At 48.4% G+C, this 20,283-nt stretch overlaps 1 protein-coding gene across 1 annotated transcript; it reads left to right on the top strand.

The window, feature by feature from the left end:
* Nucleotides 1-14,523: 14,523 nt before the first annotated feature.
* LOC309347193 (putative G-protein coupled receptor 21) lies at nt 14,524-19,025 on the top strand (the record flags this gene model as incomplete). Its single annotated transcript, XM_081871534.1, has 2 exons — nt 14,524-15,280; nt 18,317-19,025. 2 exons carry the CDS (start codon nt 14,524-14,526, stop codon nt 18,595-18,597), a joined length of 1,038 nt encoding a protein of 345 aa, XP_081727660.1. The 3' UTR covers nt 18,598-19,025.
* Nucleotides 19,026-20,283: the final 1,258 nt, after the last annotated feature.

The raw sequence follows: 20,283 nt of genomic DNA, 5'->3' as shown, positions 1-20,283 counted from the left end.
CCTCAGCAGAGGAGGCCGGTTTTTCCTTTGAGCAGGGCACAGGCTCGAGGTTTTAGAAAACCAGTAAGAAACATTGATAGAGAAAGAAAGAAAGAAAGAAAGAAGGAAGGAAGGAAGGAAGGAAGGAAGGAAGGAAGGAAGGAAGGAAAGAAAGCTGGTTTTTTTCACTCTGTGCCAAGCTAAGGTGAACATTTGCTCTCAGGGACATTCCCAGGGCTGCAGATGCTACAATCTGAGACCGCAGAAAGAGCAAGCTCACTAGACTAGCCAAACCACAGAATGAAACTTAGGCTGGGCAGGAAGCAGAGAGGAGAACCAAGGGCATCAGGAGGTCAGCCTAGGGCAGTCTTGGCAGGTCTGCGCTGCGACAAACCCGCCTTGGCTTGACTCAGCTGGACCCAGGCTCATGCAGAGTGGGGGCAGCCAGGTACACTTGCCCTGGGTCTCAGAGGGCTAAGTTGGTCAGGGGCCCTTGTCAGGGACCTGCCGTACTTAAGCTGTCATGTCAAGAACAAGACTCTCACCCCGAGCAAGAACAAGACAAGCTTTGCACAGGCTTGGCTGGACCCAAACCTGCCCCCTGAGACTGCTCTCTGTGACCGAGTATGTGGATGCCATCAAACGGATTCAAGTGCTTATGGGATGCCCCTTCACTATACTAAGGGTGATTCATTCAAGGAGGGCCGGCTCTTGGCTGCTGTATCAGGTCAACTTTGATAGGTAGGAGGAGCCATCCACCTGTCAATCACCTCACATCATAAGGACATCAGCTGAAACCTTGGAAAGGGACACACCTTTAAAGTCCATTTGTAAGCAGTTTCAGTACAAATGGACATAAAAACTGATGACAGTTTTGCCTTCACTTGCTTCAAACCTGGCAGGTGGGTGTGGCTTAGGGAGAATGGCATCATGGGCCAAATTGGGACCCTGCTGGGCCTGATTAAGCCTGCTGGCTGAAAGTTCTCCACCCCTGGTTCTATGCACTGAGCTATGAGATCACCCACCACAGAAGTGAGTCCGCCCCAGAGAGCCAGGATGGGCACTGATATAGGATTTTACCGATACAGAATACAAACAAACAGCAGACATAAAAAGTACAGCAAACCCTCACAGCCCATCCACTCTCATATGCACCTAGTGGCATTCTACATGGGATAATGCTGTGTGCAAACTTCCACTAGAATCTGTTCCATATGCACCTTCCCAGCAATGGAAGATAACAAAGTAAGAGACATATTTGGCAGTTTGCCCCTGATTCCTATTTCCTTAGCATAGGAAATGCATCGACACCAAAGACCATTAAGACTGGTCTGATTTTTCAGTCCCTTTTAAGACTTCTATGCCATGAGTTTTCCCAGCAAGAGCTAATCTCCAAACATTTTTGTACACCATAAATCTATAGGCAGCCCCACCCCCCAGCACCCGGCACCCTTTCTTGACCAATTTTACTGCATCCTACAGTTTCTGTGTGTTTTCACATATGCTCTCCAAAGTCGCAGTTTGAATCTTTAGGCTAGATTTAAGCTAATGTTAAGAAACATTAAACATTTAAGACGTCTGTGTCAATTGATTCTGTTAATTAACATCTTTTAAAGAAACGTGATAACTACCTTTTATTGAAATAAATTGGTAGTTTCCGATCCCATAAAATGCCAGTTTCAGAACACACCCAGATCTCAAATTCAAAAGATTCTCAAAATACTGTCATGTTTGCATGTGGGAACCTCAGGTTTGGGTTGCAAGCTGCACAATTCAATCCAGCCGCATGAAAGCCGCCACCCCACCCCCACCCCGCTGCTGCCTACCTCTTAGAGTTCAGGCCAAGCCCTGATTGGGGTTAAGTAGAAAATCGATGCTAGATGGATGCCTCCAGCTGAAGCTGCAGAAAAGCTCTTTTCCAGGCCCTGCACTTGACTCCAGGCTGAAGGGAATGTGTGGCAGCAAATGGGTGCACAGGCAGTGTTATGTACTGAAGTTCTCACCCTGGGCCAGCAGGGGGATACTGTAGATAGTTATGCAAATGAAGGATCGAAAGTGACGTTCAGTGATTGGATAGTTTGTATGCAAATGAAGGATCGAAAGTGACGTTCAGTGATTGGCTAGTTACAGAATATGGTTACTGTTGCATTCTAGTGGAGCTCTATATAAGCAGGCTGACTGAGCTCCTCAGTTCAGTTCTGTTCCAGTTTACAAATAAAGAGCTGCTTTGGAAGAATCGCTGTGTCGTCTGATATGTTTGCCCACAACTTAGCAGGCAGGATGGCAAAGGGCCAGATCCCTGGATCTCATAAGGCGTGGCTGACAGCAACCACCAGGGCTAGAGCATTGTCTTTGGCAACACTTGTCCTGCAGAATGCATTGCCCACGTGAGGCACACTGGACTCCATCACTGTGGGTTGCATCAGACTAAGTTCCACTCAGGATAGGCCCACTGGAATTTGGGGGCGGCTAATCCTATATGCTAGATGCCGGGTGCAGGGTATGGGGCAAAGTGCTTTGCAAGAGCAGACAATCAGTTGATTGGGTCTTTAAAAGTTCCACCAATCAGCTGGTTGTCAAGGCTTGCTTCATGTGGAGCTTTGCAGCAAGGCCTTCCAAACCACGGCACCCAGGACTTACCAAGCCCGAATGATCAGCTGACTGTTGAGGTTTCCAAAGCGCCATCCACATTGTTCTTCAATGCTTGTCCATAGCACTGTGCAAAAATAGGTCACCCAACAGCATTGTTTTGCCACCCATTTTTGCCTAGTGCTGTGCATCACTGTGATGTCGGGTGAATGCCATGTGGGGAGCCCCACCCACCTGCCCAACTTGGCCCATGAGGGCCAAGAGAGATCCAATTCCACACTTCTGCTACACTGTTTCAAGTGACTGGTGAAGATGTGGCCTCTGGCCCCACCAACCACTGGCATGTGGCATTTAGAAGATTGCCCAGAAGGGAATGTGGCCCCTAGGCTGAAAAAACATTCCCCACCCATGCAGGCATTCACTGGCTCTGCATGGAGCTGTTGTGCTTCCTCCCTCCAGGGATGTGTTTTGATCTTGTCTCGCAGCCATTGATGCACATAGCCTCCCCAACAGCATCCGCTTTGGCAATGCACGGAGGTGACTGGAGGCGCATTGTGAGTCCAGCCACAGCACATGCCAGCCAGCTGCGAGCGGAGAGACACAAAACATTGCTAATTGCAGGGAGTGATTAAGGCGGGGAACGGAAATGATTGCAGGGTGCATGGGCAGCCATGTGCGCCCCCTTCCAGCAGCAAACGCCCACCCTTCCGAGACTCCAAAAAACTTCAGACCAATTCAATCACAGGGCTCTTCTATAGGGACCCAGACTCTTTTCTTTCTCTTTTCTTCCCTCTGTTACAGATTTCCATAATCTGCTAGGAGTGCAAACCACAGTTTTGCAAGTTACTCTGCCCAATATTAAACCCTTTGCTGCTGGTTATGATGAGCATGACCAGCAGGAGTGGCTGGTGCCCAGTGGGACTGATGGGGCAGAAGGCAGGGAGACCAGCAGGGAGTGCAGGCAGAGCCCACAGCAGACAGAGCCACCCCCTGGCTGGGTGTAAGTGAGAAGGCAGGCAGGTAGGCAGGGGCTGGCTGAGGGTAGACCAGGGGTCCCCAAACTAAGGCCCGTGGGCCGGATAAGGCCTGAGGGACTCGTTTATCCAGCCCATGGCGACTCCCACCGCCCGCTGCCGCAGCCCGCTCTTATCAGCACTGTGCTGCGCGGCTGCCCACTTCCAGGTCAGAGGAGCACCAGAAATAGCTTGTGCACATGCACAAGCGTTATTTGCGCATGCACAAACATTATTTCCGGTGCACATCTGGGTCGGAGGACGCCTGTGCACATGCACACAAGCTATTTCCGGTGCTCCTCCGACCTGGAAGTGCACCGGAAATAGCGTGTGCACATGTGTATGGGCACACACTCCCCCGCTCTCTGGCCCACCGCACGATGAGCACTGGAGACACCGGTCTGAGGCGTGGTAATTTTGCTGACCCCTGGGGTAGACTGAGACCTGAGTGGTGTCGCTGCCACTCCTTGCAATGCTGCTGTGGAGCTGGGATCCTGTGCAGGCAGAAGTCCAACCTACCCAGCTGGACTGAAGGATGCTGAGCTCTAGGCTGCTGGCAGGAGAAGAAGAAGAAGAAGAAGAAGAGTTTGGATTTGATATCCCGCCTTTCACTCCCCTTCAGGAGTCTCAAAGCGGCTCACATTCTCCTTTCCCTTCCTCCCCCACAACAAACACTCTGTGAGGTGAGTGGGGCTGAGAGACTTCAGAGAAGTGTGACTGGCCCAAGGTCACCCAGCAGCTGCATGTGGAGGAGCAGAGACGCGAACCCGGTTACCCAGATTACGAGACTACCACTCTTAACCACTACACCACACTGGCTCTCAGAGACGCTCCCTGGGGTGGCACAGAGCACTTTGCTTCAAGCACAACAAAGCAGGGATGTTTAATTAAATCACTGGGATGAATCTTTAACGCCATTTGCACTTCACCATCATTTTTTAATGTCGTCCCTGTCCTGGATGGTGGGTTAACAGTAGCAGGGGATTGTGTGAGGCGGGGCAGGGCTTCTTCATATGTCTACATGGACATACATGTGCTTTGCATGGATGTGAAAGACTGCAGCACTTCAAGATGTGTGCCTATACGCACATTGCAACAGGCTGCCCAGGGATGCTTTTTCCCTATAACCCTCCCCAGCCCCCTTCCCTTTCTCACTCCTCCTGCCCCACCCACTGCCAAAAGATTGGGATGAAGTTTCATTGCTGGTACCCGTTTCCTTAGTCAACACAGAGATACAGAGGCACCTTAAATAGTACCTCTCTGCATCTCCAAACAGGCTTTGGGCCATTGCAAGCCATGCCCCACCTCCACCTGCACAATGGGGAGACAAAGGATAACTCAAACTCTTGATGGGTGCTTCAAGACTTGTGATCTTGTGGGAGGGATTCAAGCGCACAACAGAAGTTTAGGTTTGCACTTTTAAAGTGGATTTGAGTGCTCTGTCATATTCGTGCAACCATGTACTTTGGCATGTTTGAAGTTAGGAAAATGATGGGGAAATGCATTGAAAAGGTGGGGGGGGGGTTGAATGAATGATTAATGGGAAGATGTGTAAACAACCAACAAGCAAAGCAGGACAAATGCTCATTGTCATATTATTAGTATTGTTACTATTTTTCATTTATGAATCACATCCCATGAAGCATCTCAAAGCTATTTACTATACAAGGACATATATAAAGCCAGCACAGGGTTGTAGTTAGACTGTTGGACTAGGACCTGAGAGGCCAGGGTTCAAATCCCTACTTGACCATGCAGCTCACTGGGTCACCTTAGGTCAGTGACCATCTCTTGGTCTAACCCACCTCACAGGGTTGTCACAGGAATTAACTGCAGAATGGCAGAACCATGCATGACACCTTGAGCTCCTTGGAGAAAAAGGAGGGATATAAATGCAATTAAAAATTAAGCCATACTAATAAGAAATGTTACATATATTTTAAACAGTTTAAAACAATTGCATAGAAACACAATGTAAAAAACAAACAAACCCAACAGTTTAGAACAACAGCATATAATATCCACTCAGAGCCAAAACAGAAAGCAGCTGGATATCTGGATATAACCACTGCACAAATAAATCAGAATGAAGGCTCAATAAAGAATAGACAGCAGGCTCCTCCATATGAGCTTTTCATTGCACATTCATGGTGCTCAGTGCTCATGATAGTATTGGATCAGTTCTGCATGATCCCACATTCAATACTATTTGTGTCTGCAAAGGTTTCAGAGTAGATGTACTGTTTCACCTCCAGTCAGTCTATGTCCCATAACCTCTTGATGAAATCCGGGATGCTTTCATGCCACAGATGTTCCAGGGCATCTTTTGCCCTGCTTCTGGTGTGGCTTGCACTCAGCCCGACAGGTGGGTGTTTGGTATCATCAGTCCATGCCTGGCCTGGCTGGTTTCACCTGTGTGACCATCCCTGGGCATGGCAATGCCTTAAGAGGAGCAGCAGCAGGGAAGGATGGCACCACACCTGTCTTGGGCCACCCATGCAGGACACAGTCATAGGAAAGTTTCCCGCAGCTGGGAGGCCACTTCACCCCCCTTGGTGCTCCTATGCACAGCAACCATCATATGCTGGTGTGCACATTTCGCAGAGCCCCCTCCCGTATCAAGCTGGCTGGCAGGAGGGGTTTACCAGGGAGGCTGCTACCTGTGGATGGAGAGAGTCGCCCACCTTCTGGCTCCCTGCAGGGCAAATTGCTTTGGCTGCACAGCTGATTGGCACAGCCTATAATTATTCTCAGGGAGAGAGGAGTGGGCACAGCAGGTGCCGGAGTGCAGCAAATCAGAGCGAAGGAGGAGGGGAAAGGTGCTGCGCAGGTTTGTATATGCCAAGGGAAGAAGGACCAATTTTTGACTGAGCTGACACCAGATGCAGAAGAAACGGCAGGAGTGGGGGAGCCTCCAGAAATAGTTGGGGCGGAGTCAAGACAGAGAAGACCACCGTGCTGGATGGATGGGGAGAGAGAGGTTTTTGGTAGGTATATGTGTGTGCATGTGTGGAGATGCTGCACATCAGCTAGCGACAGTATGTTTTGAAAGTGTTTTTAATTCCCTGTCCTCAGCCAATGAACCAGAAATTCATGCTGGTTCCAGTGGAGTTTGCTCTATGCGGTTAGAACTCATCCAAGGTCAGGTTAGGTGAGCATTAACATCCTTGAAACACATCTCAATCAGAGTGGGGAAAGGGTGTGCCATTCCCCCTTCTCCTCAGCTTGCAAAGCACAGTTAGGTTCTCTAAACTCACAGGAGGTTAGAACTAACAGCCAGGGGGCTGTAACTATTAACAGGCCACAAGAGAGGGGCAGTGGCAACAGACAATTATTGTGTTTGGATGGGATTTAATCACAATACTGGCAAATTCAGGTTCCCTAATTGATTGGGAGGGCTTACACAACAAATCCACTTCCCAAAAATATAATTTTTTTGCAGTAAGGAAAGTGATGGGGAAATGTAATGGAAATGTGGAGTGACACTTGCTTTGACGCAACATCCCTGGACTCTCATTAAACAGCCAATGCCATCTCATCTCACTGCAATGAAATCAGGATGATCGACCCCAAAACAGGCAGTCTGAAAGTGCCCACAAGTGAATTCCAGCTGCACAGCTGATCAACTGTTGAAACACAGTGAACCTCATTCACACAAATAAATCATTCTGCAGAATACCACTGGAGGAAGCAGTGCATGGGATAGGGTGGAGGGTCACGTGGGGAGTGTGCTGGTTTTGTTCTGATTTTACAGTGGTTGTACTCATGCTGACTTTTGCGTTTTCCTGTGTGTGCTGTGTATTGTATGTAATTGGTGTCCAGTGGAACCCTGGCTTTCATAAAAGGTCCACAGTCTGCAACCTGGCCCCCAAAGATAACTCCTCGGCCAGTGGTGCCGAATCTTTGGCACGCGTGCCAGAGGGGGCACTCAGAGCCATCTCTGTGGGCAAGCGCGCCGTTACCCCAGCACAGAGCTGGCAGAAGGCGAGGGCAGTGTGTTGAGTCTTCAGCTCAACTTGTGTCCAAGGAGAAGTTCCTCAGATGGGGCGTCAGGGGTGTGCGTGCGCGCAAAACGGAGCCACAACCTCCAGGGCACGCGTTTTCTCTTGGGGAGCCTCCGCTGTGGGTGGGGAGGGCTCAGAAGCGTCACCAAGAGTTTTGAACAGCCGCCTTCCTCCTCCTCCTGCTGCTGCTGCTGCAAGGTTGAGGCTTTACACACCCTCTGGCTGGGGCCAATGGGAGTGGAGTCAGAAGTGGAGTGGAGGCTTCCCGCTCCCCAGCTGAGCTGCCGGATCCCACCCCTACTTGCGTGCAAGCAGGAGCAGGGCAGGGATGTCTCAGCTGGGAAGTACGAAGCCTCCACTTCTGAGAGATCCCCTCCTCCACTCCTGCTTGCACGCAAGTAGGAGTGGGATAAGGAAGCTCAGCTGAGGAGCGCCTGGCTGCCTTCAGGTGGTGCAGAGGCTCTCAGATGCAGCTTCCGGGCTACCTCCACCTCTCCCAACCTCAGCAACTATTAAGCCTGACTGCCTTCACGGGGGTGCAGGGAATCTGATGCGGAGGTGGGGGCTCCTTTAAACTTCTCCCTTGAGGGGAGTGCAGCCGCAGCCCCGATCCAGCTCCTGTTCCTGTGCAAGCAGCAGTGCTGCCTAGCAGAGCAGCCCAATCCACTCCTACTTGCCTGCAAGCAGGAGCAGGCTGGGGTGGCGGCAACATCCCTTGCCTGCTCGCTTGCCGCCCGGCCCACCTTCCCTCACTCTGAAAACGGAAGTGTGGCGCTCAAAACAGAAGTTATACTCAGATCAGAACAGAACATGTTCCTCTTCCGGAAAAAGTTCGAAAACCGGACCACTCATTTCCAGGTTTGAAGTGTTCGGGTTCCAAGTAGTTCAAGAACTAAGCTGTTCGAAAACTGAGGTTCCACTGTATTGCTGCACTCTCTCTCCATATGGATGCGCCAGCCTCCCCTTCTAAACTAAAACCTCAGTATTCAGGTTAAATTGCCTTGTTGGCACTTTGCGATAAATGAGTGGGTTTTGGGTTGCAGTTTGGGCACTCGGTCTCTAAAAGGTCTGCCATCACTGTCCTAGCCTCTCTTTCGCAAACCAGAAGTGTTATCTCATGCTTCTCCTCTGTCCATAATGGGATGCTGCTGCCCCCTGGTGGCCCTCAGTTAGATTTGCCAACAAGCAGCAGTCACCAAGTCAAGGATTTTGCAGGAAACCTGTTTCTTGGGCTTTTGTCCTGATTTGCTTGCACAAAGCTTACATGGTGATTAGACTATACCTGGTCTTTATAGAGCATTTGTTCTGATTTGTTTACAGGAGGTTATATGACAATGAACATTTGTCCTGCATTCATCCTGATTTGTTTGTGGGGTGTTATTTGTTTATCTTATTGGTTTATTTTTATTTCATAAAATTTCCACAATGCTTTGCTTGATTGTAAAAACAAACCAACCTTCGAGTGGCTTTAAGAAGATAAAATAATAAAACAGAGGGGAGAAATACAACCATATTTTAAACCGTATAAAAGTTAAAATACTGAGATTAAAATTTCCTCAGTCTTCTAAGGATCTGGGTAGACTTGTTTAAATAAGAATGTTTTTAGCAGGTGCCAAAGAGTACAGTGAAGGTGCCTGCTCAGTCTCAGTGGGCAGGTGCTGCCCTTAAACATTTAGCAAACCCCACATTTTTCAATGCACCATTATCCAAACCTCAAAACATCCGGTCTATTTTAAGTGCATCTGTGAAAAGTTAACTTTCCCAGGAAGCACAGCATCCCCTGCAGGTCGGCTGATATGGCCCGGTTTGCTCCTTCCCCATTCCCTCCCTCTCCACCCCAGAGTGGCTGCTTTGGATGAAGGTGTATCTGCGTTTGCAAATTGCTCGGCAACAAAAGAATAATCCTGCCTCCAGCAGAGCGCAAAATTATCTGTGAAAGGAAAATAGATTTCCTCTCTGTGGAGGAACCTGTGACCTGCATCTTCCGAACACAGACAGTTGAGTTGTCAACAAGTGCCGCTCCTGCTGTTGTTCTGCGGTTTTTTAAAAAGAAAACATTTTCCTTGCTTCATCAGCTTCAAAGAAAGCCTTTCGCTCTGTCGTTTCCAAGATTATAGCAAATTGCTACTGAATGGAGAAAAGGGTCTACAAGATGAGCTTGTCCTTTGATGGGATTGTGCCTTGCATGATACTGCTGCCAGCCTAAACCAAAACCCAAAGCCTTCGGCAAGCTGGCTAAAGTGACTGCGAAACAAAAGAGCAGAAAGGACAGGAGCATAACATGGAGAAGCTTGCAGAAAAGCTGCAAATTAAACATTCATCCTGGTTTGGTTTGCAGGGAGAGTGGACAACACTGGCTATTTAATGGGCATTCACTCTGATGTGGGGGTGTTAGGTGGTGTCGCACCACACTTTCCAGTGCTTTCCCCACCTCTCTGATTTTACCAAAGTAGGAGCCTGCTTTTGTTTTGCATATCTCAGAACCTCTGGGCAGACTCCCAGCATCAGGGCCAGCCCTACCATTAGAGTGAGGTGGCTGTTTGAGGCAGCAGATGCTAGGTGTTGATTGTAAGGCTGAGAAGGGTTCCCCATTCTAAGCATTGCAGTTGGTTCACAAACCCATAAAGATAATCAGTTGATTGACACAACGCAAGACAAAGTGGGTTGGTGAGGCTTATTACAGGGTTGCAGCTGATCACCTCCCTGTGGTGATATTTTGCTCGTTCCTGGCTTTGCACAGCTGATGATTCAACAGGCCTACTAATCAGGATTTGCCAGCCTCCTGTTGAGCGACCCAATTTAGCCAGAGGCAAAGGAGGCCAGGGGAGGTGCCACAAAGCAGATGCACCCCCTGCAGCAGGGAGCCCACCTCATTAGAGACCGCTTAACCCGTGCACCAGGCCTGCGGGCTGGCAAATTAGGCAGCCACAACGCAGAGAGACGGAGGCTCAAAGCCCCAATGAATCATTCAGCAGTTGCCTGTGGCACACTTGAAAGGGAACATCGCCTGTTCCAGGAGATCAGAGGCCCGGCTTGTAGGAGAAGAGGTCCCTGAGGGGGAGCTGCCCGCCCCGTCTGGAGCACAGTGCCAAGCATCACTTGCTTTGTGAGATGGGAACTGACAGAAACTTATGTCTAGAACCAGCCTGAAAAAGAATATGTCCATGCCAGTTTTTGAAAATTCCCCTCGTCCAAGCAGAGCTCTTTTCCAAGCGGAGCTCTTTTTGCTGCTTGCCCCACACTTTCTCCTCCCTAAATCTGGAGATTCCCTGCACTTTGAAAATTTGAATAGGAGAGCTCCATTTACCTTGGGAATCTTAGATTTAGGGAGGAGAAAGTATGGGACAGAAATCACTGGAGAAAAGTGTGCACGGAAGAGGGGGAATTAAAGGAGGGGCAGGAAGTTCACAATCCACATTAAGCAGAGGTGGGGGATGGGCCAAAACATTTATGCTCCCCCCATTTGATTTTGGAATTTTCCCACCCACCCCGCTTTGCATTTCTTACTCATAAAAATAGTGGAGACAAGACAGAATATACATCTTAAGTATTTGCAGATCCTGCCAAAGAATTGCAACCAACATGCCAATCTCCAGCAGAATTTGCCAACCTGGTACCTTCCAGATGTTCTTGCTGAGGCTGATGAGAGATGCAGGCCAAAACATCTGGAAGGCACCAGGTTGGTAAAAGCTCATCCACACAATCAAGCAGTATAGTGACAAGTTTTGAAGTGCAGGTCTTCCTCATGACAGCCCCGGTCACCAGGCCTCCAGAGAACCATGTACACACAATTCTATGCTAATTCACTGAGAGTAAAATCCATTGAACTCAATCATACCTACTTCTGACTGTGTAGGTTCAACTTGTAAAATGCTTTGAGCTTTATCAAAAGATCTTCTGCCAGCTGAAATTAATATTTTTATTATTATTAATTAAATTTGTATATTGCCATTCACCCAAAGATCCCACAACAGAAAAATACAAAATAAGAATATAAAATACATTTTGCTTTCAGTTAGAACTTTGCAAAAGAGGTGTGAGAATGAAGAAGAAACTGCATCAATGGAAAGCAGTATATACCCCCGACTGATTAACTTCCTTATTCCTCTGCACTGATCTGTAAATCAAATTTGAAAACCCCATAATCTTTGCCATTCACCTGCAGAGCAAGGCAGGTCTTCCGTTACCCTAGCAATTTGGCAAATGGAGCGCTAAGAAGAGACCTAAATTTGGATCAGACCAAAGGCCCATCTAGTCAAACATCCTCTTGTCACAGTGGGCAATCAGATGCCTCGAGGGAGCTCACAAGCAGGACATGAGTGCTGTAGCCCTCTCCCCAGCCACTGGCCTTCAGAGGTAGGACACAGCCATCATGGCTGGTGGCCACAGGTCACCTTATGTCCCATGAGTTTGTCTGAAACCCTGCCCAACAAGCTGCTTCAGAAATATGTATCTCCCCACTCCTTGAATCCTTACAGGCTCTAAGTGACAGAGCATCTGCCTTACATTCAGAAGGTTCAGTCCTGAGCAACTTCAGGTAGGTGTCTTTCGTTGCCTGAAACTCTTGAGAGTCCCTGCTGCTACCAGTTAGACAGTGCTGAGCAAAATAACCAAGGTGCTGACTCAATGTAGGGCAGCTTTCTGTATTTCCTAATGCAACAGTAACTGATAGACATGGGCCTCCATTCTGCAACTACTACTGAGGTCTTGCATTTGTGAGGAGTCATCTCTTAGTGTGCTGTGGTCGTTAAAGAGTTGGACTAGGACCTGGGGGGGGGGCAGGGTTCAAACCTCCACTCGGCCATGAAGTTCACTGGGTAACTTTGGCCCAGTCTCTCAGCCTAATCTACCTCACAGGGTTGTTGCGAGGTTTGAATGAGGACTGGGGGAAACTATGGACACCACTCTGAGCTCCTTGGAGAAAATGGTGGGGTATAGATACAACAAATAAAAACAAATTAGGGTCATGGTTTCTAAGTCTTGAGTCGTGAGCTACTTTCAAATAGAGCCTACATCCCATCCCCCACTGTGGAATTCAGCCCCATGTGGAAGCACAAGGGTGATCATCATGAAATGAGAATGAGCTGGAGAGAGCAGATGCTCACTGGATCACCTACAAAAGGGTTTTCTGACTCCTTTGCTTTTGACATTGCTATGACAAGCAGTATTCCAGCTTTCAGATCTTTGCCAGGAAAACAAACTTACTGGCTGAATTAATTTCTGCTTGGCATGTTAAAGGCACAACAGGGTGTGTGAGAGTGAGAGAAGGCAGCCTTTTTATCATCCTCACTGACCACAAAGCCAGCCAGGAAAAGCATATGGGTGTGGCGGCCAAGAGAAGAAAGCTAGGGGTCATAAAGAAAACTTCCTTGGACTCCATCTTCCACAACCCTCTCTGACCAGGTTTGCCAACAGGCTAGGATGATGGAGCCACATCTAGGTAGATAAAGGATGGCATGAAAATATCCTGCTTGTGACGAGTGACATGTTTTTACCACCAGCACCTCACGAGAAAAGAAGCCAATGCTCAGGTCCTTATCAGCAAAGGAACACAGGGAGCAGCCTTTAACCAACTCCGTCCATTGGTGCATGCAGCCCAGTATTGTCTACACTGACTGGCAGCTGCTTTCCAGGACTTTAGGCAAGCATCTCTCCTAACCTTGCCTGGAGATACTGGTGGCAGTTAAACCTGGGACCTTCTACATGCAAGACACTGAGCTATGGTCTTTCGCTCTATTCATGGTACATCCCTGGAGCTGCCACTATCACGACAGTACGTATGAGATCCCTTGCTGACACTAAGAGAGTCCAGTATTTCACACTGTGTCACTGTGGAACCAAGCCCTAATACTTTGCTCTGAGATCCAAGGCTGTCTTTGTTGCCGTCATTCCCATTCACAGCCCAGTCCTATACATAGCAAAGTCCTCAGCTTGCCTAATTCTGCAGTCACTCCCACCCCATACATTTAAGCATTCTGATATCACTTTAACTGCTGCAGCTTTCCCCCAAGGAATCCTGGGAGCTGTAGTTTGTTAAGGATGCTGGAAACTGTAGCTCAATGAGGGTTCTCATGACATCTCTCAGCACCCTTAACTACAGTTTCCAGCATTCTTTGGGGGAAGGCATGAATGTTAAAGTGGCAGAAGACTGCTTTAAATGTATGGGGTAAATGCAGCCTGCATCAGATTGTGGTGTTCAGCATCTCAGCAGGACATGCTTCAGTTGCAGGGATGTTGATGGACTACAATTCCCATCATCTGTGGCTGTTGGCAGGTACAGATTGGAGGGGTAGGCCAGTCTTGTTACCTGGACATGATTTGGGGGGCTCCACGTGTGAGAGTAGAAGAAGAAAGTGTGAGAAATCCAGCCAGGGCCACAAGGACCTTCAAGCCCCCCAGTCCCAGCTGTTTGAGGCCTTCCACCCTGAGAACAGAATTCCAGGTGCAAATTACCTCCTTCGTTGCCTCCACCTCCCAGTGCAACCAAAGAAAGCATCCTGATGGTGACTTCTCCTCCTGAGGAGGCTATGTGAGGCTCAGCTCCAGACTTAAGACTCCTGAAAGGCTAGCAGGTGTGCTTATCAACCATGATGATTCCCTGCTATATCTTGCTGCTGCTTCTAAAGCTAGCAGGCACCTGGGCTGCTCAAAAGGGAGAATGCGATGAGGCCTGGACTCCAGTGACTAAAGGACCAGAGCAGCCGGAGTCTAGAAAAGGAAACCTGTTGGCTGTACAAGAGAGAAAAGATGCAAGGAGAGATGGGCATGCCCTGGGAAAACAAATTCCCAACCTGAAGTGGAAGGAAGAAACCCAAACAATTGAGCCAAGGCCGCCTGAGGATCTTGTAGGGGAGGACCACAAAATTAAAGAAGGTCCCTCCTGGCAGCAGGGCCCTTGCCCCAGCAATGGAGGTCCTCAGCAGTGGTGCGGCAGCTGGATGGTGAAAACCAGCTTGATCTGTGTTTTGGGGCTGCTGGCCCTGGTGGGCAATGGGACCATCATCACAGTCATTGCCTCCTCTGTGTCCGGCTGGAGTCACAGCACCCGCCTGGTGCTGTTGTCCTTGGCTGCGGCCGATACCGCCCTGGCAGTGCTGGTTGTGCCCCTCAACCTCTACCGTAGCTTGGTGGTGGGGCCGATGGCAGAAGAAGGGGAGGCATCGTCCTGCCGGGTGGTGGCCTTCATCAACTGCTGCATTTTTGGGGCTTCCCTCTACTCCCTGGCAGGTGTCTCCCTGGAGCGCTATGTGGCCATTTTCTACCCTCTGCACTATAGGCGCCTGCTGAGCCACAGGAGGGTGGTCCTCCTCATCACCGCTGCCTGGCTCCTGCCGGCCCTTCTGCTGGTGCCGCTGGCCGTGCCGGGCCCAGGAGCCTTGCTCCAAGTTCGCTTCTCGGCCTCAGCCCTGCTGTGTGAGCCAGACTACGGCTCAAACACCACCTACTCCCTCTTCATAGCAGGCACCATTTTCTGCCCTGCTGCTGGGACCATCACCTTTGCCAACCTGTGTCTGTGGCGGGCAGCCCGCTCCCAGTGCCAGCGTGGGAAAGGTGGCAGGGCCCTTCCAGCGAAAGAGGCAGGGCTGAAGATGCGCTGTGTGCTGCCGTTGGATGCTGCAGCCCGCATCCTCCTGCCTGTCGTCATCGCCTTCTATGTCTGCTGGGTGCCCTGCATCGTCACCATGCTGTACAATGGTGAGTGTACAGAGAGGGGGTGGTTGCTGTTCTGGGGATCCAAAGCAAACCAAAAGCAAGAGGGGCAGGGGTGGGGGCTGGCTAGCAATTCATATCCGCCTAGATACACTTTGATATAATTACTACCAGCAGGCTCTTGCCAGACGCTGAAACAAAAACAAAACAAAAAAGATGCTGCAGTTTTGAAATCGGGGGTCCAAATCAGTGCAGTATTGAAAGGTTCAGTCTGCTATCTTGAAACAAAATGGTATCTAATTATATCCAAACATAGATGAAAACTTGCTTCTTGAGCTCTGGAACCAGCATGCAAAATTTGGATATGATATCCTAAGAGGTGCTCAGATGCAAAGCAATCAGACAAACAAGTTTCCAAAATATATGGTACAAAATAATGGAAATGCAATACATCTCACAACACATGGGGAGATTACGACCAGGATCTCAGTAAGCAACACCTGGAGAACAAACTGTTGATGGCCAATTTCAAAGGCTGATGTGCTCTCCCCTTCTCATGGGTTTTTTAATCTTTAAATTTGACATGGACCGGTCCCAAAAGAGGACTGTCCTCTGACAGCAGTTCAAACAAAGAAACTTCCTCTGCAAAGTAGGGCCATGGGCACTCTTATTGCTGCCTGAGGCTCTCCCCACCTCCAAGTACTAGATGCTGTATTGGTTAACTCTGCAGCAATTTGTACTTCATTGATTGAAAAGCCAAAGTGATTCAACAGAGAGAACGCAAGCATAATTGTTCTAAATAGGTTATCTACAGTTTGAAAAACACTTCAGCAGCTGCAACGTCTGATTTGCTGTTCCCCATCCTGCAAAGAAACATAAAGAACTAAAAGTCTGTATGGATGCAACAACAGAAAACATGTCCCCAAACTATGGGAGATTGTCTGTGTTGCAATTAAGACACAGTCCTTACGTACACGTATACACCCCAATTCCCTAAATACTACAGTGCATTATTCACAAAGATTTTCCAAACAATGTGGTCTAGAAGCTTGCTTAAAAACAAACAAAAAACGACTTTGACCTCATGTACCAAACATAAACAATCTGCAATGTTCACTTCTTTAAAACTTGTTTGGCATTAGGTAATTTGATCCTAGAAGGATGGATGTGGTTGGGCGAGTCTTTGCATGGAGGTCTAGAGACTGAGGTAATTAAGCACTACAGTTTCAATCAAATTTCTGACATCGCTGGGTAGATTTTCCTCTTTCCAAGCAGTAAGGTGTGTGTGTCTGTGGATGGCATTTCAAGGTGGGAGGGATAGCGAAACTAGTAGGAGCCAGTGCTAAGACTGTTACGCTAAGATCAATTACCTGGAAGTAGAGATGGGGGAGAAATTTGATTTGCTTCAAATTTAAAGGCAAACCTACCAAATCCACACTTTCTGAAACAATTTGCGAACTGAAACACGGCCTCCCTTTTGAAATTCACTAACTTTTGCAATCCGTTTCTCCATCTGAGTAACGTGTAGAAAAGTGCATATTCTAGGGTACATGGTGGAAATAGCACACAAAAATAACACACATAACTGCTTTGCAGAAATGTGTGTATGCTATTTGACAAAACTGTAAAACAAAAATTGCATATATTAGGAGAAAATCGCATTAAAATGCTGGTTGGTTCTCATGAAGACTTTAAGAAAATAATATGAATCCGCAAACTGGTGTGAAGTTCAGTGCAGAAGGGAATTTAAGATGGGTTAATTTCAGTTTCTCATTTTTTCCAATTCACCCAGCCCTACTTGGGAGTAAGCTCTGTTAAATTCAGAGGGACTTAGTTCAAAATGATCATGTATCCAAACTGAGTTGGTGTCATAGAAGATGGGCATTCAGGCAACATGGCGGGGGGCAGAGAAGGCTTATCCATGATTGGAGTGAATAGGGTACTCCCCTTCCAACCTCAGTCTGCCCTCTGCCAGCCCCCACCAGCCTGCCTTCTTACTTACCCATAACCAGTCCAGAGGGTGGTCCTGCCTGTCAGTTTCCTTCTCCTCCGCCACCTCCTCCTCTTCCTCTCTCAGCATTGCCCTTTGCAGAACTGAGCAGGGGGACAAAACTGGAATGAGTTTGGTCTGCCTGTCTTTGACTTTGGCTCCATGTGCTCTTGGACTCCCTGTCTTATGCCTTACCTGTCCCAAGGTGCACCATCTACCAATGCTCCAGGTAGGAGATCACCTTACCTGCTATATGTTGCTGCAGACATCGGAGGAGGCACTTCTTAGATAGGAAGCTGCCGTATACAGAGTCAGACCATTGGTCAATCAAGTATTGCTTGTGGTAGTGACTGTCTGGGATTTCACACAGTGAGTCTTTCTGTGGCCTACTTGGAGATGCCAGGGATTGAACCTGGGACCTTCTGCTTGCAAGGCAGATGCTCTACCACTGAGCTACGTGGTAGAAGATCTGCTCAGTGGTGACATGCAGCAGAGCTTTAACTGAGCAGCCCACATGGCATGGAACTTCCTTCCAGTGGATATAATACAGGTGCCTTTAAGGATCATACAAAATCCTTTGGGGATTTTGGTTGCTATGAAATACATTTTTATTTCACCTGGCTTCCCCAGAAGGATAATCCAAGCCTGGTCACTGTTAAGTTTGGAGCACTATAATGTTATTTTAATAGGATTTTTGCTTGGTTTTCTTAATATATTGCATTGTATTTATTTCTATCCTGTATATCAGTGTTTCCCAACCTTGGGCCTCCAGCTGTTTTTGGACTACAATTCCCATCATCCCTTGCCACTGGTCTTGCTAGTCAGGGATGATGGGAGTTGTAGTTCAAAAACAGCTGGAGGCCCAAGGTTGGGAAACACTGCTGTATATCACTTATTAGAGGTTCTTTTGAACATAAAGCCATTAAGAAATAATGCTGTGAACTGCCCTGCGATCTAGAGATGAAAGGCAGTATACAAATTTTATAAAGAAATAAAAGAAACAAAAAAATATTCTAAGATAGAATGAAATCAAATAAATGCATTGCATCCTCCTGGCTAAAACATGCCTTCCCTGTGCTGTCTCATTCCAGCTATCACCCACAAAAGAGTCCATGGATGGGTTGAGATGGTGGCCTTGTGGCTCCCCATAGGCAGCGGCTTCCTCAACTGCTTTGTCTACTTCTGGACCAACAGGAGCTTCCGGCACAAGTTCCAGAAGATCGGGCAGAAGCTGTGCTGGCCCTGCTATAAGGCCACAGAGGACGAATGGTGGCGGCAGCAGCAGCAGCAGCAGCAGCAGCAGCAGCAGCAGCAGCAGCAGCAGGAGCTCCCTACCGTCAGTGCGGCTGTGAACAGCATAACCTCCCCCTAAGGCTCCTCCTGCAACATGAGTCTCCCAGCATCAGCTTTTCCAAGAAGGCCAAGCCAAACTGTAACAAACCAACACCCATCCAGGCTCTCCTTACTGAGTTCAGTCGGGTTTGAGGAAACCTTGCTGCAGCATGAGGGCCGTTCCTGGAGCACATCTGCATGTATCTTTTGGGAGAGACCTGGATGCCTAAGCAGTTGGAAGGGCAGTTCTGGAAACAGCCATGCCAGGAAGTGATTCAAGAGAGGAAACTCAGTGTCTTACTTGGCTGGGTTTCCACTTGGGGGTTATTTTTGTGACTGGCTGGGCTGAACTAGGGTCTAAGCTGAGAAGGCCAAGGAGCTGGGGACGAGTGCTGTGCCACACCACACCCTGACGCACCTGCTCCCACTTTTCAGAAATGCTTCACCAAAACATTGGGTGGTTTGCCCACCCCCAAAGCAACTGCTGGGAAGTGGTGATAGAGCAGCCGCAGGCAAAAGTTGTACAAGGGATGTAAAAGGAAAGCAGGGGTCACTGGAACATCAAGTTGAGCAGAGAGCTGCCTCTCACCCCCCCCCCCCCCGTTTATATTTCTATCTCTGTTCTCTCTTTCTATTCCTCCTCTCTTCACCATTACAAACACTGCAGCAACCATTTTGTTCCCCCAGACCCACGGAAAGGAGACTTGGTGGCGAGGAGAGAAACCCTTTTAAAAATAATAATAGTAATAAAATATGAAAAATGGTAAGGGTCATGGCGACTATTTTAATGCTCCTTTAGCAGCCAGACTCTGCCATCCAATTGAATTTTAAGAGTAGGGTTTTAGCTAATGGTTTCCCTCCTCCAGTGTGCTGGGCTGTTGTTGACAGAAAAACATGTGTGGGAGACCCATCGTCACGTTCCGTAACAGCCAAGGCTCATGAACCGAGGAAGAAATTGCCATGAAATGAAAACATCTGTGAAGTTGATCTGAGCTGACTACCCTGTAGGGTCTCCCCCCCTTTTTTTGGCATGTTGAATTGGCCACAGACCCCATACCAGACCTCATAACATCTTGGAATCTCTTCATCTCAAGCAGAAGTGGAAAACCTTTGTCCCTCTGAACGCTGCTAAGCTTCAACTCCTTCAGCCCTGGAGAGCAGGGCCATTGGGAGTCTGGAGGTCCAAAGGCTCTCCACTCCTCCTCTAAAGAGATGTACCAGGATGCAGTGGGTTAAAACAGAAGACATGTGCCAGCGCTTTCATGAGACTGCAAACCCCGCTGAAAAAGACCACCACTTGGATTCACCTCATCCCACAGGGGTGGAAAATGCTTGGGCAACTAGTTCCTTCTTCCCAGAAGCCATGATATAGCATGTAGCACTCCTGTGACTGTTCGTCTTTTTACAGCAGAATTCGACCCTCCCTCCCTGTATCCTGTTGCTGCCCAGTCAGTTTTTATATAACCTTGTCTCTCCCTGCCCCACATCAACCTCTTCTTCTTAACTATTTTATACACTAGTTTTTAAATGATTCAGAGTGAGAACAGAGAACTGAAGAGATCAACATCTCTGAATGAAGAGATCAAGGTTTCTGATTCAATTGCCTCCTCCCCCCCCCCCCCCTTAAGATCCTAGCAGTTACAGACATGCAGAAACACAAGCCATTGCATAGAGAGTGACTAATTCTCTTGGGAAACTTTTTCCCTCTCTAAGTAGGCATTTTTTT

The sequence above is a fragment of the Podarcis erhardii genome, assembly GCF_964252035.2.
Source record: "Podarcis erhardii genome assembly, chromosome: 7".
Classification (NCBI taxonomy): domain Eukaryota; kingdom Metazoa; phylum Chordata; class Lepidosauria; order Squamata; family Lacertidae; genus Podarcis; species Podarcis erhardii.
Note: the sequence above shows the minus strand (reverse complement) of the source record. Positions and strands in the feature narration are given on the sequence as shown.